The sequence below is a fragment of the Hyperoodon ampullatus genome, assembly GCF_949752795.1.
Source record: "Hyperoodon ampullatus genome assembly, chromosome: 7".
Lineage (NCBI taxonomy): Eukaryota > Metazoa > Chordata > Mammalia > Artiodactyla > Ziphiidae > Hyperoodon > Hyperoodon ampullatus.
The window spans coordinates 55,082,213-55,109,020 of NC_136920.1; the positions used below are offsets into that span (position 1 = coordinate 55,082,213).

The 26,808-nt window shown below is 39.5% G+C and overlaps 1 protein-coding gene across 2 annotated transcripts in view; it reads left to right on the forward strand.

The window, feature by feature from the left end:
* Positions 1–224: 224 nt before the first annotated feature.
* The window catches only part of INTS4 (integrator complex subunit 4), a gene marked incomplete at both ends in the record, with an annotated part of 120,553 nt that continues 93,969 nt past the window's right edge, over positions 225–26,808 (forward strand). For both annotated transcript variants that reach the window (XM_079708867.1, XM_079708868.1), the window contains 3 exons: positions 225–278; positions 5,944–6,138; positions 21,502–21,619. In XM_079708867.1, coding sequence (XP_079564993.1) covers positions 225–278; positions 5,944–6,138; positions 21,502–21,619 — 367 coding nt within the window. The remainder of the gene's footprint in view (positions 279–5,943; positions 6,139–21,501; positions 21,620–26,808) is intronic.

The window sequence follows — 26,808 nt, forward strand, 5'->3', positions numbered from 1 at the left end:
ACGCTCTCGCTCTGGCTTACCTTTCTCTGGCGCAGGTGGCGTAGGCGGCCAAATCCCGCGGCGCAGCGACAGGGCAGTCTAGCAGCCGGAAGCGGCCTCTCTTTTCCGGAACCCCACTGCCTTGTGGGACCGTGGCTGGTTCCTTCGGCCTGGGCAGGTTTTCTGGACTCCTCCGCTCCACCTCCCTCCTCGGGTACGGAAGCTGAGAGGGTGCGCGGACTGCCATGGCGGCGCACCTCAAGAAGCGGGTGTACGAGGAATTCACTAAGGTGGTTCAGGTAAGCTCTGGAAGGAAAGGTCCCGAGACCGGCCTGGGGTAGGGGAAGGTTCTCCACGCCCCAGACACTTTGCCAGACCAGGCGCCACAAAGCTGGGTTGAATGCCTACTGCTTTGGTAGGCAGTCTCTCTGAGGCTACACTTTAGTGGGCGTGTCGTTTGCCGCTGCTGTTGTCAGCATTAATACGTGCAGTCTGACACTAAAAAATTATTAGAAGAAAGAAACAGCGCTTTACAATCTACGAAAATATCTTATTCGTTACTTCATTTTATTCGTATTACAGTAGTATCCTCGTTTTACAGATGAGGACTTTGAGGCTTCTGGTGGAGTATGAGCCAGTTAGTGGCAAATTGCCTCCCAACTCCCGTTACAAAAAAAGCGCCCAGGGACAAGTTGGCTGTATGCAGAGCTCTAAGGGATTGGAAGAGGAGTCTATAGAAATCCTCAAGGCCCAGTCAGAGGAGGCGAGGGTCTCAGGCTTCATAGGGGTGGAACTTTCCATTAGTGGAACAGTTCACCTAGGAAGGAGGGCAATACCTTCCTCCTTTAGGGTTGTTTAAGGATTGGTGGGCCAAACCCGTGTCAGCAGTCAGTGATTCTCCTTGTATTTCCTCAGATACAGCTGAAGTAGAGGTTGATCCCGCGTCATACCTTGTGTCGTGCTTCTCAGACTTTGTGTATCCAAATCACCTGGGGTCTTTTTAAAATGTAGATTCTACTCAGTAAGTAAATCGGGCCGGGGAGGTGAGGCAATAGTCTGCACTTCTGAGAAGCCCTCAGTTGATGGCATTCAGTAGCATCCTTCCATCCATAGACTTGTGGAGTAGCAAGCTTTAGACCATCCATCAGGACACTGATCCTTAAACATTTCATTTATTCCTTCAACAAGAGTTTACTGAGTAAAAGAGTGGTTACTACATATTAGGTATGGTAAAAGGTGCTGAGCTACAAAGTCCAATACACAGTCGGGTCCCTGTCCTTTAGGAACTCACAGGCGAGTGGGAGATACGGAACGGCATATCTGTGATTATAGTACAAAGAGGTAATTACATCGACAAATCAAGTCTTCCTCTTTTTACAGCTACTTGTTTTTTTTTAATTAATTAATTAATTAATTTTTGGCTGCGTTGGGTCTTGGTTGCTGCGCGCGGGCTTTTTCTAGTTGCGGTGCGCGGGCTTCTCATTGCGGTGGCTTCTCGTTGTGGAGCAGGGGCTCTAGGCGCGCGGGCTTCAGTAGTTGCGGCACACGGGCTCAGTAGTTGTGATTTGCAGGCTGTAGAGAGTAGCCTCAGTAGTTGTGGCGCACAGGCTTAGTTGCTTCCTGGCGTGTGGAATCCTCCTGGACCGGGGCTCGAACCCGTGTCCCCTGCATTGGCAGGCGGATTCTTAACCACTGCGCCACCAGGGAAGCCCCGCCGTCCCCCCCCCTTTTTTAACAGCTACTTCTTTTTGTAAAAACTCCCTAGCCAAACTTCCTAGCTCTTTGTGATTTAACAGTATTCCTTCTAGCTGTATCACTGCCTTTTTTGTTTTGTGGACACTTTGTGACATATTCCCATTGTGTGTAGGGAAGTTAGTTTGCTTCTTATTCTTGTTTTTTTCTGAAAATAACTTTGATATTTACCTTTACACTCTTTTGTTGCTCCTTTTTATGTGAAATTAGTTTTCCTCAACTTTTAAAATGAGTCAACATTCCGGAAAGCTTTTTGACTTTACAGAGCTCCCTCTTCTGTGGCTTGCTTTTTGGGAATTCCTGGCTCTGTTTCCTTTGCCCACCTTTTAAAAAAAATGTGGCAAAATATATATAACACATAATTTATCATTTTAACCATTTTTTAAGTGTAGGGTTCAGTGGCATTAAGTACTTTCACTTTGTTGTGCAGTGTCACTTCCTTTCTTTCCAGTATTCTGTTGTTCCCCCTTACCAAGACTACTAACCCCTCCTCCAGCATGCCACGTGTTTGCACCTCTCCAAACTTTTGTATCTATTGTCTCCTTCACATAGACCGGATGTCATGCTTCCCTCTCTCTTTGTTCTCCACCCAGTGGACTTATATTTCTGCTTTAGCCTCTCCTCCCCTGCTTCTGTAGCACCCATCTGTTTGTACTTCTCATTCAGTGCTACTATAATTACTAGTGTACATATCTCCCCACCAGTTTGGGCTCCTCGAGGGCAGAGATGATGCGTGGTTCATCTGTGTTCCCTGGATAGACCATAAGGCCTGGCTCACTAAAATGTTATTGATGGTTGAATGATACCAGATATTGGTCTGTCCTTCTCCTTATATACTCCCTAGGGAAAAAAATCTTTCCAATCTTTTGACCTAACTGCAGCCCAGATAACACTGAAGACCAAATTTGTGTGGAATAGAATGGAAATGGGTAAGGATTTCAAGAGAAGAGCTCATTTCTTCACTTCATTGTTCATGCATGGTTACCATGGAGTGATGAAATGAGATCTTACTGCTTCTGTTATTTTTCCTCTGCTATGAAGATGAGGGAGAGAGAAGTGATATGTATCTAGTGCTTATTATGTGTTTGCACAATAAAGACATTATACTTTAGACTTCTTAAGTATCCCTATGATGTAGGTATTATATTCCTTTTTATAGAAGAAGGAGAAGGCCTCCTCTAGCTAGTAAGTGGTAATTGAACTCAAATTCCTTTGACTTCAAAGCCCTTGGTCTTTTTATCATGCCATGCCATGTTCCTGTCTAGAATAATCCTGGTCTCTTCTCTGTAGAAGTGTAAATTTGTAAAGAGGTGATTGCTCAAGGTATCATTATGATGCATCAAGCGTTAAGGAAAAATTTTTTTTGAATTTTAATTTATTTTTAATACAGCAGGTTATTATCTTTTTTATATGTATTAGTGTATATATGTCAATCCCAATCTCCCAGTTCATCCCACCACCACCCCTCACCCCTTTCCCCCTTTGGTGTCCATACGTTTGTTCTCTACATCTGTGTCTCCATTTCTGTGTGCAAACTGATTCATCTGTACCATTTTTCTAGATTCCACATATATGCGTTAATATACGATATTTGTTTTTCTCTTTCTGACTTACTTCACTCTGTATGACAGTCTCTAAGTCCATCCATGTCTCTACAAATGATCCAATTTCGTTCCTTATTATGCCTGAGTAATATTCCATTGTATGTATGTACCACATCTTCTTTATCCATTCGTCTGTCTGTGGGCATTTAGGGTGCTTCCATGACCTGGCTATTGTAAATAGTGCTTCAGTGAACATTGGGGTGCATGTGTCTTTGAATTATGGTTTTCTCCAGGTATATGCCCAGTAGTGGGATTGCTGGGTCATATGGTAATTCTATTTTTAGTTTTTTAAGGAAACTCCATACTGTTCTCCATAGTGGCTGTATTAATTTACATTCCCACCAACAGTGCAAGAGGGTTCCCTTTTCTCTACACCCTCTCCAGCATTTGTTGTTTGTAGATTTTCTGATGATGCCCATTCTAACTGGTGTGAGGTGATACCTCATGTAGTGTGATTTGCATTTCTCTAATAATTAGTGATGCTGAGCAGCTTTTCATGTGCTTCTTGGCTATCTGTATGTCTTCTTTGGAGAAATGTCTATTTAGGTCTTCTGCCCATGTTTGGATTGTTGTTTGTTTTTTTTTTAATATTGAGCTGCATGAGCTGTTTATATATTTTGGAGATTAATCCTTTGTCCATTGATTAGTTTGCAAATATTTTCTTCCATTCTGAGGGTTGTCTTTTTATCTTGTTTATAGTTTCCTTTGCTGTGCAAAAGCTTTTTAGTTTCATTAGGTCCCATTTGTTTATTTATTTATTTTTATTTCCATTACTCTAGGATGTGGTCAAAAAGAGCTTGCTGTGATTTATGTCAGAGTGTTCTTCCTATGTTTTCCTCTAAGAGTTTTATACTGTCCAGTCTTACATTTAGGTCTTTAATCCATTTTGAGTTTATTTTTGTGTATGGTGGTAGGGAGTGTTCTAATTTCCTTCTTTTACTTGTAGCTGTCCAGTTTTCCCAGCACCAGTTATTGAAGAGACTGTCTTTTCTTCATTGTATATCCTTGCCTCCTTTGTTATAGATTAGTCGACCATAGGTGCATGGGTTTATCTGTGGGCTTTCTATCCTGTTCCATTGATTTATATTTCTGTTTTTGTGCAAGTACCATATTGTCTTGATTACTGTAGCTTTGTAGTATAGTCTGAAGTCAGGGAGTCTGATTCCTCCAGCTCCATTTTTCTTTCTCAAGATTGCTTTGGCTATTCAGGGTCTTTCGTGTCTCCATACAAATTTTAAGATTTTTTGTTTTAGTTCTGTGAAAAATGCCATTGGTAATTTGATAGGGATTACATTGAATCTGTAGATTGCTTGGGATAGTACAGTCATTTTCACAATGTTGATTCTTCCAATCCAAGAAGATGGTATATCTCTCCATCTGTTTGTGTCATCTTTGATTTCTTTCATCAGTGTCTTGCCGTTTTCTGAGTATAGGTCTTTTACCTCCTTATGTAGGTTTATTCCTAGGTATTTTATTCTTTTTATTGCAATGGTGAATGGGATTGTTTCCTTAATTTCTCTTTCTGATCTTTCGTTTTTAGTGTATAGGAATGCAAGTGAGTTGTATGCATTAATTTTGTATCCCACAATTTTACCAAATTCATTGATTAGCTCTAGTAGTTTTCTGATGATTACTATTGATTACAACTTTTATCTTCTGTTGTGATCCTCTCTATATCTGCACACCAGGGCCTTATGTAAGCCCTGGAGTAACAGGTTCCCTTTTACGTGAACTTTTTGGCACTCATCATATGTAACAGATGCATCTAGAATAGTTCTAGTTATGCACCATCCTTGGGAAAATTGAGAAGATAGTTACTCAGCTAATTTTGTGTGTTCTGTGGTTCAGATGAGGATCCCTGATTGAGATAGACTAGTGGTAGGTCATCATTTCTGTTTTATGGATGATAAAAATGTGAATTATGACGTACTTAGAATAGAGCAGCAGAGTTGGAATCAGAGGCAACTTCTAATTCCAAATCAGTCATTCAGTAAATATTTGTTAAGTTGCTGCAGTTTGCTAGGCATATGGCAATGTATTTTTTTCCTACACTGACCATCCTTCTAATAAAGGTAGAATGATTTGGGTGAAAATAGTCATCTGTTATGAGAGGAAGATTTTTTTCCTCAGTGTAAGCTGCAGACCATTCCCATCAGTTCTAGTTTTCTTAGGAGGCAAGGTGAGCCTAGTAAGTGCCTCAGCACAGTCTGAATATATTTGTCGAATTGAGATTTCTTTTCTAATAAGGAGTGGAGCAGATCCTTTGTGTGTCCTCTTAACCCTAAAGCTACAACAATCCTAAGAGATAGGCAGAACAAAATATTCATGGACCTACTTTACGGAGAAAGAAACTGAGACTTAGAGAAGTTAAATAACTTCCCCAAAGCTGTAGGAGCTAGTGAAAAGCAAAATTGGGACTCATAGCTTTGTCTCCAGTTGGCTCCTTTCCCAGTTCATAACACTGCTTTTTGTTTAGGCTGGGTCTGTTACCTAAATACATTATTTTGGTATAGGAAAAATTATTTCCATCAAACAAGGTAAAGTTAAATTTGCAAACTCTCTGTTTTCAGTCAAGTTTTCATGTTTTATCTTTCGTACCCTCTTGCAGCAACAGCAGGAGGAAATTGCTACTAAGAAACTCCGACTGACAAAACCAAGTAAATCTGCAGCACTCCACATAGATCTGTGTAAGGCTACCTCCCCAGCAGATGCTTTGCAGTACCTACTTCAGTTTGCCAGGAAGCCTGTGGAGGCAGAAAGTGTGGAGGGAGTAGTCAGGATTCTCTTGGAACATTATTACAAGGTAAGAAGGTCTTGAGGACCTGATGGGAGTGTGTATGGGAGTATGTATAAGAGTTGTATCATGTGTCTGCAGAATGGGTTAATATGCAAAATAAATAATAACATGTTCATTCAGCAGTCTTTTACTGAGTGTCTTCCATGTGCTAGGCACTGTGGATACAGAGATAAAAAAGATCCAAAAGATCCAAAAAGATCCTATTATCAGAAGCTTTCAGGGGCTTCCCTGGTGGCAGAGTGCGGACACGGGTTCCAGCCCTGGTCTGGGAAGATCCCACATGCTGTGGAGCAACTAAGCCCATGCACCACAACTACTGAAGCCTGCGTGCCTGGCGCCCGTGCTCCACAGCAAGAGAAGCCACTGCATTGAGAAGCCCGTGCACCGCAATGAAGAGTAGCCCCTGCTTGTGGCAACTAGAGAAAGCCCACACGCAGCAACGAATACCCAATGCAGTCCAAAAAAAAAAAAAAGAAGGTTACAGTATCTAGATGGAAACAGATGTGAATGATAAAATGCATCAAATTGCTCAGAGTACTGAGAGTGCATTGGAGCACAAAGGAGGAGTTAACTTCAACCATTTCAACCATGACCCTTCTGTAACCAGATTTGTCTCTGGCATATAGTCCTCTCATCCTGCTGTTACTGCTTTAATTCAAGGCCCTCATATCTAACTGCAGTGGCCCTTTTATTTTTAAACTGTTTTTTAGCTAAGTGGCATTTTATTTCTTTATTTTCATGGGTTAGAAAAAAACATCAATTCATGCATAGTTAAATACAGGAAATATTTTAAGCAGAAAATAAAATTTGCAAAATGGTTTATTTTTCAGTTTTTATTTGTAAGTAAGATCTGAAGTAAAAGAAGAAATAATTTTCAAATATTTGAATCACAGATGACTTTGGATTTTAAACTTTAGTATGAAAATTATTGAGCTTATAGAATAGTAGAGAATACTGTATGAACTGCCAAATACCCATCTTTGGGATTAAATAGTTATTAATATTTTGTCATATTTGCTCAGTTTGTTTTCCTGAAGTTTTTTTAAAGTATCATAATATTTTTCCCTAAGTAGTTCAGTAAATACCTCTTACAAAGGGACACTTAAAAAATATAACCATCTAACCACCTCAAGTAAAATTAAATTACTCTTTAATGTCATCTAACAAATAGTCCATATTCACATTTCTCTAGTTGTTCCCCAAATATCTTGTTATAGTTGTTTTGTTCAAATCGAAATGCAAACTGTCTCCACACATGGCATTTGCTTTTTAAAAAATCCAGAACAATTTTTATTATTTTGGTGACATTGACCTGTTAAAGAAATTTGGTCAGTTGTTTTGTAAAATTCCTTGTTTTCTGAATTTATTTACTTTCTTGGTTAACTTACTCCTCTATCTCCTGTATTTACTGTGAACTGAAAGTTAGATCTATAGATTTTGTTAGATCCCAGGTAAGCATATTTTGAGAATTTTAAGAATACTTTATAGGTGATGATTTGTACTTCATATTTGCATTGGTCAGGATGCATATGTCTTGAAGTCCACCTTGCTTCCTATCTTTTTTCCCTTTAGTCTCTCTTTACATATATAATGTTCTAGCTTAATGAGAACGCTTTCAGTTTTCCAAAGACCTTGTATGTTTTCAGAAATCAGTGTCTTTTCACATGTTGTTACCTCAGCCACTGCCCTGTGATCTGGTCTGCCATTTTCTCTGTCAAGCATATTCCTTCCTCAGAGTCTTTCCACTTATGCTTCCTTCTGCCTGGAACACTTTCCTCAGATGTTCATATGTGTATTTCCTACACTTCATTCAAGCCTTTGCTCAAATGTTACTTTTTCATTAAGGCCTTCCTTTATCCCTCTGTTTGAAACTCTGTATCCCACTCCAGCACTTTCTAGCCCCTTCCTTGATTTTGTTTTCTCCGTAGCACTTACCATTTTCTAATATTGTATATAATTTTATCATTTATTTTGTTCCTGTCCATTTTCCTGTACTAGGATATAAGCTCCTCTTGAGCAATATGGGATTTTTTTTCCCTTCCAGTTTTATTGAAATATAATAGACATATAGCACTGTATAACTTTAAAGTCACAACATAATGATTTGACTTACATACATCATGAAATGCTTACCACAGTAAGTTTAGTGAACATCCATCATCTCATACAGATCCAAATTAAAGAAATAGAAAAAAAAATTTTTTCCTTGTGTTGAGAACTCTTGGGATTTACTGTCTTAACAACTTTAATATATAACATACAGCAGTGTTAATTATATTTATCATGTTGTATGTTACATCCCTAGTACTTATTTATCTTATAACTGGAAGTTTGTACCTTTTGACTGCCTTCATCCAGTTCCCCTCCCCCCACCTCTGCCTCTGGTAACCACAGATCTGATCTCCTTTTCTATGGGTTTGTTTTTAAACTATAACTGACCTACAACACTATGTTAGTTCCTGTTACACAGTATAGTGATTCAGTATTTCCATACATTTCAAAATGATCACCACAATAAGTTGAGTTATGATTTGTCACCATACAAAATATTAAATAGTTATTGACTATATTCCCCACCCTGTACATTTCATACCCATGACTCATTTATTTTGCAACTGGAAGTTTGCATCTCTTAATCTTCCTCACCTATTTCTCTCCTCCCCCCCAACCCCTTCCCCTCTGGCAAACACCTATGTATCTCGATATCTGTGACTCTCTTTCTGTTTTGTTGTGTTTATTCATTTGTTTTGTTTTGTTGATTCCACATGTAACTGAAATCATACAGTGTTTGTCTTTCTCTGACTTATTTCACTTAGCATAATACCCTCTCGGTCCATCTATGTTGTCGCAAATGGCAAGGTTTCATTCTTTTTTATGGCTGAGTAATATTCCACTGTATATATAAATCACATCTTCTTTATCCATTCATTTAATTTTTTTTTTTTTTTTTTGGCGGTATGTGGGCCTCTCACTGCTGTGGCCTCTCCCATTGTGGAGCACAGGCTCCCGATGTGCAGGCTCAGCGGCAATGGCTCACGGGCCCAGCTGCTCCACGGCATGTGGGATCCTCCCGGACCGGGGCACGAACCCACATCCCCTGCATCGGCAGGCGGACTCTCAACCACTGCGCCACCAGGGAAGCCCTATCCATTCATTTATTGATGGGCACTTAACGTTGCTTCCAAATCTTGGCTCTGATAATGCTGCAACAAACATAGGGGTGCATATATCTTTTGGAATTAGTATTTTTGTTTTCTTCTGATAAATACCCAGGGGTGGAATTGCTGGACTGTATGGAATTTTGTTTTCAACTTTTTGTTATGGAACATTTCAAATATATATACAATTAGAGAGAATAGTTTAATTCCCATGTACTCATTACCCAGTTTCAACAATTATTATTTTATGTCCAAATTTGTTTTATTCCCACCCCCACTCCTACTGTCCACTTCCATTTCCTCCACTCTCACCCTCTACCAGATTCTTGTGAAAACAAATTCCTGGCATCGTATCATTTTATTCATAAATTTCAGTTTATATCTCTATAAACAATAAAGACTCTTTTAAAAAACATAATCACAATACCGTTACCATGTCTAAAAGAAAAATTGGACTCAGGCATTCTGATGTCAGACCCCAAGCTCTTTAACCAGGCCATGCTGCATGCATTAGTCTAGCAGATTCTAGCCCCAAAGGAAGGGAGGAGGGATGATAAATGGGTCCAGTTCTAGATTGATGACTATAGTGTTTTTTTATTCTTCTATTTTATCCAGAAATGTGGTATCTTGTATTTTAGTAGATAACTACTTTGGCTTCTGCTTTTCTCATCCAAGGTTTTCTGTAGCTGAACTTGTTAATATTTCACATGAGGGGTTCTTCACTTATACTACTGTGTTAGTTGCTGTGGAGGATGTTGAAGAACTGTGAGACAAGTTCTTTGTCCTTTAAGGGCCAGTAGTATAGTTGATAGATCAAATAATATATGTGATATATAGATGGTAATGGCTTGAGTTATTCATTTGTTTATTTTTTTCATTCACTCTAAGTGTTCTGTATACTAATTCTGTGCCAGGCCTTGTGCTTCATGTTGATGATACAGAGATTAATATATGATCCCTGATCTGAGTCTAGTTGGGTAGATTAGACAAAAAATAGATAATAATACAATGTTATAGGTGCTATGAAATCTGAGACAGGTTATGATATAACTTTAAAGAAGACGGTAATCAATTGTACTTGGGAGCACAGGCCTAGAAGGGCATTATAGAGTAGTGATGCTTGAGATGAATCTTAATCAGATTTTGGGCAGTTGGAAAGTAGGAGGAAAGACGTTTTAGAAAGAAGGAGCAATTGTGAGCAAAGGCATCGAGATGTGAAATAACTTGTCACGTTAGAAGAAATACAGGTAGTTTGGCTGGTGTAGATTTTATTTTATTTTATTATTTTGTAAATTAATTAATTATTTTTGGCTGCGTTGGGTCTTTGTTGCTGTGCGCAGGCTTTCTCTAGTTGCGGCGAGCGGGGGCTACTCTTCGTTGCGGTGTGCCGGCTTCTCATTGCGGTGGCTTCTCTTGTTGCAGAGCACGGGCTAGGCCCACGGGCTTCAGTAATTGTGCCATTTGGGCTCAGTAGTTGTGGCTTGCGGGCTCTAGAGCTCAGGCTCAGTAGTTGTGGCACACGGGCTTAGTTGCTCTGTGGCATGTGGGATCTTCCTGGACCAGGGCTCGAACCCGTGTCTCCTGCATTGGCAGGCGGATTCTTAACCACTGCACCACCAGGGAAGTCCCTGGTATAGATTTTAGATTGAGAACTCTTTTTAAGAGATTAGACTAGAAATCTTGTCTAATGGAAGGTTCTTGTATTCTGCCTTGGGGGTTTTTGTTTTAGACATGTCACTCTGGGGGGCGGTATGAAGGATGGAGGAACTGAATGAGGGCAAGACGGGAGTTAGGGTGACCAACTAGGAGACTGATAAGTCTACAGCAAGATGAGGAAAGCCTGAACAAGGACAATTTTAATAGTGAGAAGAGCAGTTATTAGAGAGGCCTTCCCCCGAGGCAGTTTTAAGCTTAGGCATGAAGGGTACCAGGGGATAATTTCAGAAAGTAGAAGAACTTGAGTAAAGTATCTAGATGAAGAAAGAATGTTACTCGGTCAGATACTCTCTTGCCTCCTTGCCTTCCTCTTATCTGCTAGACTTAGTACTTCTGTTTTCTCTGCTGCTCCCTTGCGTTTGGAGGTCTGTGACTCCATTCCAGACCATTGAAAGGCTATGTATCTTTTCTGTCCTCTTTCACTGCAGAATTAGGGTATTTGACTAATCTGTTGTCTCTGAAAGACAATTACTTGATTTGATGATGTTATTTTAATGATTTGAAGTCTGTAAAGAATTGGCTTTTATTTGTGTTCAAAACTGAATTTGGTATCTCCCTTCATTCTCCAGTCTACCTTATAGCAAGAAATGTACCACCAACAATATAGACCCTTAAATCAGAAACCCAAGAAGGATCTTATATATAACCCTCACCCTTTCCTCTCTCCATATTCCCTTCCTCACCAACTCATGTTGATTTTACCTTCTAAATATCTCTTAAGTCCATCTACCTCTCTGTTTGCATTACCTCAGTAATATAAACAACTGTCATATTTTTAATTTATTATTATTATTTTTAAATTTTTTGGCTACACCACACACCATCAGGATCTTAGTTCCCGAACCAGGGATCGAACCCGCACCCCCTGCAGTGGAAGTGCAGAATCTTAACCGCTGGGCTGCCAGGGAAGTCCCAACTATCATATTTTTAAGCTTTATTGTGAAATATAACATGTAAAGAATATGTAGAAAAACCTCATATAGCCTATTGATCAATATGAACACAGTATGTGACTACCATCTACCATCCAGGTCAAGAAATGGAATATAATCAGCCTCCCATAGGCCCCCTCAAAACTCCTTCTAATTATTTCTCCCCCCTTTCCAAAGATAACCACTACTCTCCTGACTTTCGGGGTAAAAACTTCCTTTTTAAAATTTTTTTACCATTTAAACTTGTACTAAATACAGATGTATTTGGTAAAAAAAAACACTCCTTTCCTCCCTCCCACCCTCCCTCCCTCCCTCCCTCCCTCTATGTATCTTTTATTTATTTATTTATTTATTTATTTATTTATTTATTTATTTATTTATTTATTTATTTATCTTTGCTGTGTTGGGTCTTCGTTTCTGTGTGAGGGCTTTCTGTAGTTGCAGTGAGCAGGGGCCACTCTTCATCGCAGTGCGCTGGCCTCTCACTATCGCGGCCTCTCTTGTTGCGGAGCACAGGCTCCAGATGCGCAGGCTCAGTAGTTGTGGCTCACGGGCCCAGTTGCTCCGCGGCATGTGGGATCTTCCCAGACCAGGGCTCGAACCCGTGTCCCCTGCATTGGCAGGCAGATTCTCAACCACTGCACCGCCAGGGAAGCCCTATGTATCTTTTTATGTGTGACTTTTGCTCAAAATTCTGTGAGATTTATCTGTATTATTAACTGTAGCTGTAGTTCATTCATTTTTACTACAGTATAAGATTTCATTGTATGAATATACCATAATTTATTTATTCATTCTATTATTGATGGACATTTAGACTGTTTCCAGTTTTTAGCTATTATAAGAAATATTGCCACAAACATTTTTGTACAAGTCTCTTGGTGTGCATGGCTTGCATTTCTGTGTAGTGTATACCCTGGAGTGGAATTACTGAGCCAACTGTTTTCCAAAGTGGTAATACCAATTTACACTCGTATTAGCACTGTGTGAGAGTTCCAGTTGTTCCACATACTTTCCAATAGCTGGAACTGATTTTCTTCATTTTGACAATTCCTGTGGATGTGTAGTCACTGTGGCTTTAATTTGCATTCCTTAGATTACTGTAAAGGGGAGCAACTTTAATATGTTTAACTGGATATTCTTTTGGGTAATACCTATTTATGTCTCTTGCCTATTTTTACAAAATTTTTTTTTTCCCTTATTGCTTTGTGGGAATTCTTTATATTCTGGGTACAAGTTCTTTGGTTATACATGTTACAAATATCTTCTCCCTTTTTAGTCCCTTAATGTTGTATTTTGATGAAAATAAGTTCTTAATGTAACCCAATTTGACAGTCTTTTCAATTATATTTTGTGCTTTTCTTGTCTGATTGATAATAAGAAGGGTTTACCTACCCTGAGCTCATTAAGACATTTTGCTACATTATTACTAGAAGCTTATTATTTGTTTTTCATACATGGAATTGATTTGTGTGTGTGATGCTTTCGTGTATGGAAGTCCAAATGTCCCAGCACCATTTATTGAAAAGAATGTCCTTTTCCCATTGTTTTGCAGTACCACCTTTGTGGTAAATTAAGTGTCTGTATATGGGTGAGTATGTTTCAGGGCTGTCTATTCTACTGGTCTGTTTGTCTATTCTTATGCCAATACCATGCTGTCTTAGCATAACATTATAATAAATCTTGACATCTGGTAGGACAACTTCTCCCACCTTGCTCTTCTTTAAGAATATATTAATTTTTCTTGGTCTTTTAATTTCTTTATAAATTTTGAGCCGGACCAGGGCTTGAACCCGTGTCCCCTGCATTGGCAGGCAGATTGTTAACCACTATACCACCAGGGAAGTCCTTTTGTACATCTTTTTGTTAGTTATTCCTAGATAATATTTTGTTATTGTAAATGATAAGTTAAAAAGTTTTTATTTTCTAACAGTACATAATGGATATTCAGAAATGCAATTGATTTTTGCTTATTAAATCCCATATCTAACAACCTTGCTAAGCTCATTTAACAATTTTAATAAATTATGTGTAGATTTTCGATTCTTTACAAATAATCATATCAGCATATAACGGCTTTGTCTGATATTAATATTATGATACCAACTATCCCTTTATTAAAGTTTGCATGGTATACCTATTTCTACTTTTTATTTTCATCTTTTTTATAACTTTTTATTTTATGACCCGTGTAAAAAACATGTAGTTAGTTTTTTAAAAATTTCCCTTGACAGTGTTTGTTTTTCAATTGGAGCATTTAGTTCATTACATTTAATTTGTTTATTGATATATGCCGGTTTAAATCTACCCTCTTATTAAATGCCTTCTATTTGTCTTGCCTGCTCAGTGTTCTTTTCTTTTCTCTCATTTCTTGCCATCTTTTGCATTGACTCTTTTAAAAAAATTCTCTCCTCCACCCCTTTTTTTATTAGCTTGGGAGTTATACATTCTTTTACACTTCTTTTACAGGTTATATCCTAGATATTACATGAATTCTCAACTGATCAAAGTCAAGTGTTAAATGGTACAGTTTCTCTTTTGAACAATGTGAGGACTTTAGCTTCATTTATCCACCTTCCTGACTTATATGTGTGAATGCAGTTTTATGGTTTTTTAAAAAATTAATTAATTTATTTATGGCTGTGTTGGGTCTTCGTTTCTGTGCGAGGGCTTTCTCTAGTTGTGGCAAGTGGGGGCCACTCCTCATCGCGGTGCGCGGGCCTCTCACTATCGCGGCCTCTCTTGTTGCGGAGCATAGGCTCCAGACGCGCAGGCTCAGTAATTGTGGCTCACGGGGCCAGCTGCTCCGTGGCATGTGGGATCTTCCCAGACCAGGGCTCGAACCCATGTGTCCTGCATTGGCAGGCAGACTCTCAACCACTGCGCCACCAGGGAAGCCCCAGTTTTATGTTTTAATTCTCCATTTTTCACTCTGGAAGACATTGTTATTTTCTACAGGCAATATTCATTTAAGTTTACCTATGTATTTATTATTTACCCACATGTATTTATCATTGCTTTTCTTTCCTTCTTGTATCTGTGACTGTTTATTCATCTGGGATTATTTTCCTTTTGGCTGAAGAATACCCTCTGATATTTCCATTTATTGTGAGTTTACTGGTGGCACTCAGTGACAAATTCTTTGTGTTTGTTTGTATGGAAAAGTTTTAAGTTTTACGTCCATTCTTTTTTTGGGGGGGCCATGCTGCATGGTTTGTGGGATCTTAGTTCCCCAACCAGCCACTGAACCTGGGCCACAGCAGTGAAAGTGCCGAGTCCTAACCACTGGGCTGCCAGGGAATTCCCTTTACGTCCCTTCTTTTTTTTTAAAAAATTTATTTTATTTTATTTATTTTTGGCTGCTTTGGGTCTTTGTTGCTGTGCATAGGTTTTTCTCTAGTTGTGGCGAGTGGAGGCTACTCTTCGTTGCGGTGGGTGGGCCTCTTATTGTGGTGGCTTCTCTTGTTGTGGAATATGGGCTCTAGGCGCTCGGGCTCCAGTAGTTGTGGCTCATAGGCTCTAGAGCACAGGCTTAGTAGTTGTGGTGCATGGGTTTAGTTGCTCCATGGCATGTGGGATCTTCCTGGACCAGGGCTTGAACCAGTGTCCCCTGCATTGGCAGGTGTATTCTTAACTACTGTGCCACCAGGGAAGCCCCTACCTCCCTTCTTGAAGGATGTTTTTGCTGTGTGTAGAATTTTAGATTGGCTGTTTTTCTTTATTTGTTTGTTGTTTTTAGTACTTTAAATATATCATTGTATTGTTTCCATTGAGAAGTCACATGTCAGTCATTATTTATCCCTTTGAGGTGTAATCTGTCTTCTTTTTCTTCGTCTGCTTTTAGGAGTTTTCGCTTCTTATGGTTTTCAGCAATTTTTCTGTCATGTGCCTAAATGTGGATTTCTTTTCATTTATCCTATTTAGGGTTCATAGTGTTTGTTTTATTATATGTGGCTTTGTACTTCTAATCAGAAAGGTTCTTGTCCATTATTTCTTCAAATTTTGCTTTTCTCTCATTCTCTTCCTCCTCTCCTTTTGGGACTCCAATTATATGTATGATAACCATCTCATTTTATCCTATTACCTTCTTTTCTGAATTTTCTTTCTTTTGTCTTTTGGTGCTTAATTCTGGACCTGTCTTCCAGTTCACTAATTCTGTCTTCACCTTGTCTAATCTGCTCCTAAACCTATCTGTTGTTTCTTAATTTCATTTATTGCTTTTTATCATTTCTATAATTTTCTTTTTAAAAAAAAGTTTTAGTTCTCTGGTGAATTCCCAATTTTGACTTTTATCTCTTTGAACATGCTAAGCAGAGTTAGAGTCTTTGTCTGATTACTTCAGTAAATGGAGTGCCTGTGGCTCTGTCTTACCATTTTTTTTTTTGTTGTTGTTTGTTTGTTTGTTTGTTTTGTGATACGCGGGCCTCTCACTGTTGTGGCCTCTCCCATTGCGGAGCACAGTCTCCGGACGCGCAGGCTCAGCGTCCATGGCTTACGGGCCCAGCTGCTTTGCGGCATGTGGGATCTTCCCGGACCGGGGTATGAACCCGTGTCCCCTGCATCAGCAGGCGGACTCTCAACCACTGCGCCACCAGCGAAGCCCTGTCTTACCATTTTTATTCATGTCATATGATCCCCTAGTGTGCCTTTTTTCTTATTGTATTAGGCAGTTTATTTCTAAAATTGTTTGTAAAAATAATTTGAGGCTTAGGATGACTTAATTTTTGTCCAGAGAGGATTTGTTTCTATTTTTCCAGGAAGACCTTATTCTTGTTTTAGGAATTGAGGTGATTCAAAGATGAGCTGCAGTCTCTACCAAAGTCTATGTATTTTAATTTTATTCTCACTTATATTATTGTAGCATTTGGGGATCCTAATCCAAAGTGATTAGGTTTATTAGGCTACCCCTGCTCATCCTCCTACTCTCAGCCTTATATACTAGCCATTGTGCCCCTACCCTTACCTGGCTGTTGGAAGCACTGCTTACTTTGCCTCTTATATATCCATCCCCTCACCTCCCACAGTTGGCAGACGTCTCCAGAAAAAGCAGCCCAAACTGCTTTGGAGAACCTTCTTGGGGCTGTGACCTTCCTTGCATGATCCTGATTCTTTAATTCTTATTTATCTTTTTTCTTTCAAATATCTTCAAATACACACACAAGTATATATGCACATATACACATACATATATACATACGTATGTGTATATACATTTACACACTTGTATATGTGCATGTGTGTATGCATGTACACTCATATGTTGTTCTTTTTTGGCATCCATAGTACTATTCTAGTTTTCCTTAGTGGGAAGGTTGTTCTGTATTATCTAGCCTGCCCCTAACGTAAGTGGGAGTCTTGGCATTGTCTTTTGCTGGACTATTGAGATATACTCTTTTTTTGTGTGTGTGTATTAATTTTTATTTAATTTATTAAAAGAATGAATGGAAAGATGAATAATTCTTTGGAACCATTCAAATTCTTTTGTTCTATAATTTTTTAAAACAAATACTCCTTTTTTATTTTTTGCTGCTCAAAGGATTAAATTTTTTTTCAGAAATATGGAATGCTTCATGAATTTATGTGTCATCCTTGCATGGGAGCCATGCAAATTTTCTCTCTATTGTCCCAGTTTTAGTATATGTGCTGCCAAAGCGAGCACTGCAATTACTCTTAATTTGTCTCTCTGGCTACTTTTGCCCCTTCCAATCCAATCATTATATTGAGGCTAGTTTGGTATTTCAAAAATTTGAATCTGTTTCTGTCACTCTCCTCGTTATAGTTTTTCAAAGGATTTTTATTGTTCTTAGGACAAAGGCTATTCATTTGTTTATTCAACAGTGAACAAATATGTATTGAATTCCTGCTACATTCTGGGCACTATCAGAGGCACTTGCCATAATTCTCAAAAAGTTGTGGCACCTGCTTGCCTCTGTAGCCGCATTTCATGGTACTCTACATTTTAGCCACATTGCCCCCTTTTTCAATTCTGGAAGCTGTGGTGTTCTTTCATGACTGAGAGCATTCATTTATTCTTTTCTCTCTGCCTCAAATTAAAGTCTGTGTTTGTTATATTATATGCTTTCATAGAACTCTTTACTTTTCCTTTACAGTACAACTTTGTAATTGTGTATTTGGACATTACTTGACAACTGTCTGCCTTGCCCATTAAAACTTAAAGTTCCATGAGGGCAGTGTATCCCCATGGCCAAACACAGTGGCTCCTTGTAAGTACTCAGGAAATCCTGTTGAACAGATGATGAATGAATTATTTAATTCACCGAGTGAATTAAGTAGGACACGTGGCTTTTCCTTTTCCTATACTCTTCCCTTTATTTTTATCAGAATGTACGAAGTGCTTTCTGGGCATTCTGCTTGTCACTTTAGCAGCTCACAGGTTGGTTGGGGAAACAGACACAATCACATAATACACTGTGATAATACACAGTGCACTGGTGAGGGGCATGATAAAGGGTTGCATCAGGCTTCTTGGGTGGTCCAAGGGGAAGAGCACTCTTGTCCAGTGCAGGCATCAGAGACAAACTTCCTGGGGTTGCTGACACCTGAGGGGCAGGAGGGAGTGTGTGTGGGAGGCAGGGAGAGCAATTTGGGCAGAGGAGCAATCTGAGCAGAAGTACAGAAGCTTGAAGCCTCATGACATCACTGGTGGGGAATTGTGGGAGCTGACATATGGGACAGCCTTGGCAGGCCGTTGTGGCGTGCTCAGCAGCTCAGGCTTCTTTCTGTAGGAAACTGGAAGCTTTTGAAGGGTTATGAATGTTTGTGTGGAGTTTTAAATTTAACATTCTTTTAAAAACCCCAACTGTAGCATTTATTGTAACAATTCAAGCAGTATAGAAGTGTATAAAATAAAGAATGAGACTTGCCTCTGCAAATAAAAAAGTTAGAAAACAAAATACACTCTCCAGAGATTACTCTGGAGAGAATCACTGTAACAGATATGTATGCATTCTTAAATGCAGCATTTTAGAATCTTCCATATTCTGGGTTTGCAATATTCTTCTGCCTGGAATGCTGCTTCCCCAAAGCTTCCTATTGCTCTCTGTCTCACTCAGTTAAGTGTCCATTCAAAAGTCATATCCTTAGAGTGGACTTTCCTCACTGTCCTGTCTATAATAGCCTCTCCACATTACTCTTTAACCTCTTACACACGTCGTTTTTCTTCAGAATGCTTACCATCTGAAATTACATATTTTCCTTTGCCAGTCTTTATTTTGAAATTTTTTATTCTTTTTGGCCGAGCCACACAGCTTGCACGATCATAGTTCCCCGACCAGGGATTGAACCTGGGCCCATGGCAGTGAAAGCACCAAGTCCTAACCACTGGACCACCAGAGGATTCCCTCTTTCGCCAGTCTTATCCACTTGAATATAAGCGCTACGAGAGCAGGGATTGCTTCTGTTTTATTCACCATTGTATCCCCAGCAGCTAGATTGATGCTTGGCACATAGTAGATACTCCTTGAATGTTTGTTGAATGAGTAAATTAATTTGCATTTTAGATAGAATAAGTACTTTCATGTGATTTTTCTAAAAAGTTAACTTTTTTTTTTGTAAATTTACAAACATACACAAAAGGAGAGAAAATAATATGAGCCTTCCAGTGTTCCTTATCCAGCTTCAACAATTACCAACATTTTGCTCTTCTTGTTTGGTGCATTCCCCTACTTTTTTGGCGGTGGGGCAAATCCCAGGCAACATATCATTTTACCTATAAACAATTATCTGTGTTTAACAAATTAGGACTTTTTTTTAGGACTTAAAAAAAATGACACTTAACAACAATCCTTAAGAGTGTATACTACCTAGTCCATGTTCAGCTTTCACTGATTGTCTTAAAGTCTTTTTACAGTTGGTTCGTTTGAGCAGGATTCACACATTGCATTTGGTTAGTTTAGCTGTCCTTTTCAGTTTCTTTTAATCTATAACATTCCCTCCCCCCACCACCTTTTCTTTCCCATGATATTTATTGTTTAAAAACCAGGCATTTTACCCTGTGGAATTTCCCATATTCTGGGCTTGGTGATTGCATCCTTATTTTTCACGTGTTTTTTATTTGCTCTTTATGGTACCTATCGGAGTACCATATTCATAGGGATTCAGTTCAGGTTTTATTACCCTCCACATGAAAGGACTGATGATCAGAGAGGAAGCAAGGAAGGGCATTAATATTTGATTGCCTTCTGTATGCCCATTTCTGTGTGAGTTGTTTTCCTCTCAGTAGCCATTTGAGGTTGTTATTAGCCCCATTTCACAGATGAGGCTTAAGAAGTTAATTAGCCTGTTCAAGACATACAGCTATTACATTGTGAGTCCAGGCTTCACACCTCAATCTGGCTGATTTCAAAGCCCTTTCTCCTTCTGCTGCACTCCACAGCTTAAGTTCCCAAGAAAATGACTTTCCCAAGGTTGAACATATGGTAAGTGGTGTGCCAGGATTCAGGGTCTTCTGACTGCATATCTTTTGTCCCTTCTCCTGCTTCAGGCCTTCTTGTTGTGCCCAGTTACCACCTTAGAAACTGGGGTCACATCTAGAAGGCACTTCATCTTTTGAGCGTACATTTAAGTAATTTTATCCTTGGGACAGAAATGCTTACTTAATCTTAGCGTTGGCAAGGTACTTTTTTTTTTTCATTTTACCTATGTTTATTGAACATCTGTCTACTTAGCGCCAGATATTATGCTACATACTTGCGATATGGTGATGAACAAAAAGACATGTTCCTTTCTGTCTTTGGGGGAAATTTCTCACCATAGGAATCTTGGTGCGAATTAGAGACCACCTCCCGATATAGAGGCTAAATGGGCCATGCTAACTCATTTCTTAGTCTCTCTTGCCCTGGACCCCAGACCCAGGACCTAGACCCAGACAATGATTCACCTGCCCCAGACTTTTCTTTAAAACATTTATTTATTTATTTATTTGGCTGCGCCGGGTCTTACTTGTGGCACGCAGGATCTTTGTTGCTGCATGCAGGATTTTTAGTTGCATCATGCGGGATCTAGTTCCCTGACCAGGGATTGAACCTGAGCCCACTGCATTGGGAGCACAGTCTTAACCACTGGACCACCTGGGAAGTCCCATCACCTGCCCCAGACTTCTGATCAGGATCTGGTGATCCAAAAAAACACAGGTAGAACGAAAACTTCTTTCTGGTGATAGCAGTAGTAGCTGCAGCACCCAATTTCTGAGGGCTCCAAAAACAGTGGTGCTGACAGCAATGTTGAGTGCCCAGTGCTGGCAGTGTTGGTGGTCCAAGTTGCTGCAACTCATGTCTAATGTGACTGCAAAGTGGAGGAAAGTTACTTTTAATCCCCAAAGCACACTTCTCATTAGAAGTTAATGACATCAGGAAGATTCCCATTCACTTTGCAGTATTTAGGTGTAACATACAGACTGAGAAAAACTTTCTGCCCCCAAAGCATATAAAGTTAATTTTTCAGAAATAAAGCTTAAGAATACTTGTTGATTCTGTTTTGAAATATTAGTTTCCCATGTTCCTGAGAGTAGAGCATCAATGTAACAATAGCTTCTTTTGTTTCAGGAGAATGATCCATCTGTGAGACTGAAAATTGCATCCTTGTTGGGTTTACTGTCAAAGACTGCAGGATTTTCACCAGACTGCATTATGGATGATGCCATTAACATCCTGCAGAATGAAAGTAAGTTGCAATTTAAAAGCTATATAGGGAATTCCCTGGCTGTCCTGTGGTTAGGACTGAGCTGCCACTGCAGGGGGCATGGGTTTGATCCCTGGTTGGGGAACTAAGACCCTGTATGCTGCACAGTGTGGCCATAAAAAAAGAAAAAGCTGTATAATTAGACGAGAAATCTTTAGTTCCTTTTGTATACAATGTAGAACAAAATTTTGTTGTGTTGGTGGTTATTGAAAAGGAATTTGAGGATGATTCAATAAAACCATGTACATATATTTATACTAGAGTTAAAATACAGGTTTGTCTCTTAATAGCTATCATTTATTGATCTCTACTAATTGCCATATACTTAAGGTAGTTTACATATGACATAAGGTAGATACTATTGTCCCTATTTTATAGGCTGGGAAACTGAAGAGAAGTTAACTAACTTGCTCAAGGTTACATAGTATGTGACAGAGTTGATGTTTTGTTGACTGTGCCTACTAACTCAGAAACTGTGGGAGGTGCTGCCCTGGTCATGGGGTTCCCCACAATTTACTTCCTATAAAGGCAACATCTCCCAAGTCTCATATGTTGTTGCCTTTTCTGTTTGTTCCTTGTTGATGCCCACTAAAATTATTCTCAATGTTTAGGTGAAAAGGAAAACTATTTTACCTTAAAAAAATTTTTTTTTGATTATCTAGTTTTATTTATGTACAAGATTTTCTTATAGGGTTAGTGCCTCATTGCCTTGATATTTATTCTAAAATTAAATAAAATGAAATCCTTTGTGGCTGTTCCTGAAAGTACTATAGTTTTGTTTGAATTGTTTGTAGTTTCAAAAAATAGTTTTATTTCATTTTAGGGTATACATATTTAAACAAATATGATTATTTACATATTGGACAACATTTAGTCTATCAACTTGAGGTTATGAGAGTAATAAAGGTCCAGTGAACTTGAGACAGTCTAAATTCACTTATTGTACAACTGTTTAATGATAACAAATATCTTATATAAGTGGCCCATGGGTTGAAGTGGAGAATTTTTTATTTTGTTAGAAGCAACTTTAAATTTTACCTGTATTGAATTTTGACCCAAGACTTTTAATTCACAGGAAACAATCAAAATATATTAAAAAAAAATTTTTGGCATTTATTGAAATGCCAGTGTAATGACATTAGGGAGAAATTTAAAAAATATTCCTACTACTATCACAAAACAATTTGATGGTGGCAGAGTCAAGATGGCAGACTAGGAGGACACGGAGTTTGCATCTCTGCACAGCTAGGGCACCTACCAGGCACTGGTGGGGGACCACAGACATCGAAGGGGACGGTAGGAACCCCCGAGTGACTGGGTAGGACATGTGGGGGAGTGAGGGGGAAGGAGAAGTGGAGGTGGGATGCTGGGGGGAGGGGAGGGGTTCCCAGACCAGGTGGGGCCCACCCATGGTTAGCGGATCAACAGGGACAGGAGAGACCCTCGGGAGAGGGGAGGAATGGAAGGGAGCACAGCCAGCATTTCCCTGCCCACTTGGGCCCATGGGGAGCCTGCTGAGGTCCTGGGCCTAATCCTCCGCCCTCGGAGGTCCAGCAGTGCTGAGCCTAAGCTCTGTCCACACCCCCCCACCCAGGGCCTTACCTCTGAACTCTGAACTCTGCACCCCAGGGCCCCCCTCAGGCCGTGCTGCCTTTACCCACAGGTGCTATGCCTAGGCTCCCCCCCACTAAACCCCACCCCCGCCTAAGTTCCGCCCCTGCCTAAGCTCTGCCCCCACAGCCAAGGGTTTTTTTTTTTTTTTTTTTTAGGTTGTGTTTCTGTTTTACCTTGTTGTTGTTGATTCATTTATATTTTTATTTTTCTAATTTTATTTTATTCTTTATAGTTTGTTATTCTGCTCCTTTTGGCTTGTTCCCCCCCCCCTTTTTTTTTCTTTTTTCTGTTGTGGTTTTGTTTCACCTTGTTGTAGTTGTTTCACTTATATTTTTCATAATATATTTTTGGTTTTTCTAATTTTATTTTATTTTTTATTTCTGTTATTGTACTGCTCCTTTTTTTTTTTTTTTCTTTTTGCGGTACGTGGGCCTCTCACTGTTGTGGCCTCTCCCGTTGCGGAGCACAGGCTCTGGACGCACAGGCTCAGCGGCCATGGCTCACGGGCCCACCCGCTCCGCGGCATGTGGGATCTTCCCGGACCGGGGCACGATCCTGTGTCCCCTGCATTGGCAGGCGGACTCTCAACCAGTGCGCCACCAGGGAAGCCCCTGTACTGCTCCTTTGTGTGTGTGTGTGTGTGTGTGTGTGTGTGTCTCCTATTGCTATGCTGCGTGGCTTGCAGGATCTTGGTTCCCAGACCGGGGGTTGGGGCTGAGCTCCTTGGTGGGAGTGCCGAGTCCAAACTCCTAGACTAACAGAGAACCTCAGACCCAGGGAATATTAATTGGAGTGAGGTCTCCTGGAGGTCCTCATCTCAGCACCAAGACCCGGCTCTACCCAACTGCCTGCAAACTCCAGTGCTGGACGCCTTAGGCCAAACAACCAGTAAGGCAGGAATACAGCCCCATACATCAGAAAAAATGAGGCGACAGAAAAATCTGTTACAGACAAAGGAGCAAGGTAAAAACCTACAAAACCAAATAAATGAAGAGTTAATAGGCAACCTACCTGAAAAAGAATTCAGAGTAATGATAGTAAAGGTCCAAAATCTCGGAAATAGAATGGAGGCACGGATTGAGAAAACACAAGAAATGTTTAACAAAGACCTAGAAGAACTAAGGAACAAACAAACAGTGATGAACAACACAATAACTGAGATGAAAAATGCACTAGAAGGAATCAATAGTAGAATAACTGAGGCAGAACATTAAGTGAGCTGGAAGATTGAATGGTGGGAATAACTGCAGAGGAGCAGAATAAAGAATAGAGTCAGCTGGTAGGCTCCACTCTAAGATGATCCTTTATGTCTTTGGAGGACTGTTAAATATTAGTGTTTTTTGCTGTTTTTCTGTGGGACCCATCAGCTTTTGACTCTCCTGCTAGGAAGACAGAGAAATGCCTGGCTGCTATGGTTTTGTTTTAGCCAAAGCAACTGAAGGGAGCTAGGGAGAGGGAGGGAGTCTCATTTTCAATATGTTGATTATCTCTTAATCTTCTCTTCTTTATTATATTTCCTCCCTGTCCTCACCTAGTATTCCCCAAATTAGATCCTTTCCGCCCTAATTTTTATAGAGAACAAACCTCCTATTTCAGTGGTCACTTGGTTATATAGGATAGGGAAGGAGGCAGGGGTCCAACTACTTCTTATAGACCCTTCAAACAAATCCCTGCTTCATCCCTGTTTTGGGGTGTTTTTTGGTTGTCTTTTTTAAAATCTACAGTTCCTGAATCTTTCTGGGCGTATGGCTAGAATTTATTTGCTCTGTCGCGACACCCTCCTCAGTAGGCATTTAGTATTAGATTTCTCAGTTTTGCCATAGACTTTTTTTTTTGATTTATTTATTTTTTGGCATACTAAGTATTTTTTTAACATCTTTATTGGAATATAATTGCTTTACAATGGTGTGTTAGTTTCTGCTTTATAACGAAGTGAATCAGCTACACACACATATATATATACATATATATATATATATATATATATATATTCCCATATCTCCTCCCTCTTGTGCCTCCCTCCCACCCTCCGTATCCCACCCCTCTAGGTGGTCACAAAGCACCGAGCTGCCATAGACTTTTTTTTTTTTTTTTCTTTTTTGCGGTACGTGGGCCTCTCACTGTTGTGGCCTCTCCCGCTGCGGAGCACAGGCTCCAGACGTGCAGGCTCAGCGGCCGTGGCTCACAGGCCCAGCCGCGCTGCAGCATGTGGGATCTTCCCGGACTGCGGCACGAACCCGTGTCCCCTGCATTGGCAGGCGGACTCTCAACCACTGCGCCACCAGGGAAGCCTGCCATAGACTTTTTAACTGCTTTCCGTCTCTGAAAAATTTGTTGACTTTTCTCATCTTTTTACCTTTCTTCTCCTGTTTTCTTTGTCCTTGTAAGTTTATACCTTTTAAATTTCTTTACGCTTATATGTTAATGAGGTTTTAGGAAAGAATTAGTGATAAACAGATGTGTTCAATCTATTGTGTTTTACTGGAAGTCTTAGTAAGAGGTGATTTAACCAGTGTTTTCTGGGCTTTAGTCATTTATATATCATACCATTTTTGACATATTTGTTTCACATCTATATATGGTTTACTTAATTTTTTAAGTGGACAATTATTTTTTAGTTAAATAAAATTAATTTAAAGAGACTATATTAGTAAAGGTAAAGGGAAATTAATGTCATCAACATAATAACTGCAATTTTTATTTTGTTCATTAAAATATGTACAAGCATACCTCTGAGATACTGCAGGTTCTGTTCCAGACCACCACAGTAAAGTGAATATCACAATAAAGCAAGTCACACAAGTTTTTTGATTTCCCGGTGCAGATAAAAGTAATGTCTACACTATACTGTAGTCTATTAAGTGTGCAATAGCATTATGTCTAAAAAGAATGTACTACCTTAATACTGTATTGCTAAAAAATGTTAACCATAATCTGAGCCTTTAGTGCGTCATTATCTTTTTGCAATAGTAATATCAAAGATCATTGATCACAAATCACCATAACAAATATAATAATGAAAGTTTGAAATATTTCAAGAACTACCAAAAGGTGACAGAGACATGAAGTGAGCAGTGCTGTTGAAAATGGCACTGATAGACTTGCTGGATGCAGGGTTGAGGCAAACCTTCAATTTGTAAAAAATGTAGTACAGTATCTTCAAAGTGCAATAAAGTGAAGCACAGTGAAACAAGGTATGCCTCTACAAGGTTATTAATATAAAAATGATTTTCCTAATGGCACCTAAATCCTCTTGTATACCACTAGCATTATAAGAGCCGTATTTTGGAACAAAGAAGAGAATTTAGACAAAGAAGAGAATCTGGCTAAGGTGATTGATAGTGATTCACTTAGAATTGGCTGTTTGCCCATTTATTAAGCATCTGTTGGGCATATAATGAGTCGTGCTAGATTCTGAGAATACAAAGGTGAATAAAACACAGTCCTTGCCCTTAAGGATCTTTCAGTCTCCTGGTTTTGTCTGATATACAAATAAATAGGTATCGTAAAGTGTTACAGCTGATTCAGTGGAAGCATGAGGAAGAAATGGTCAATTT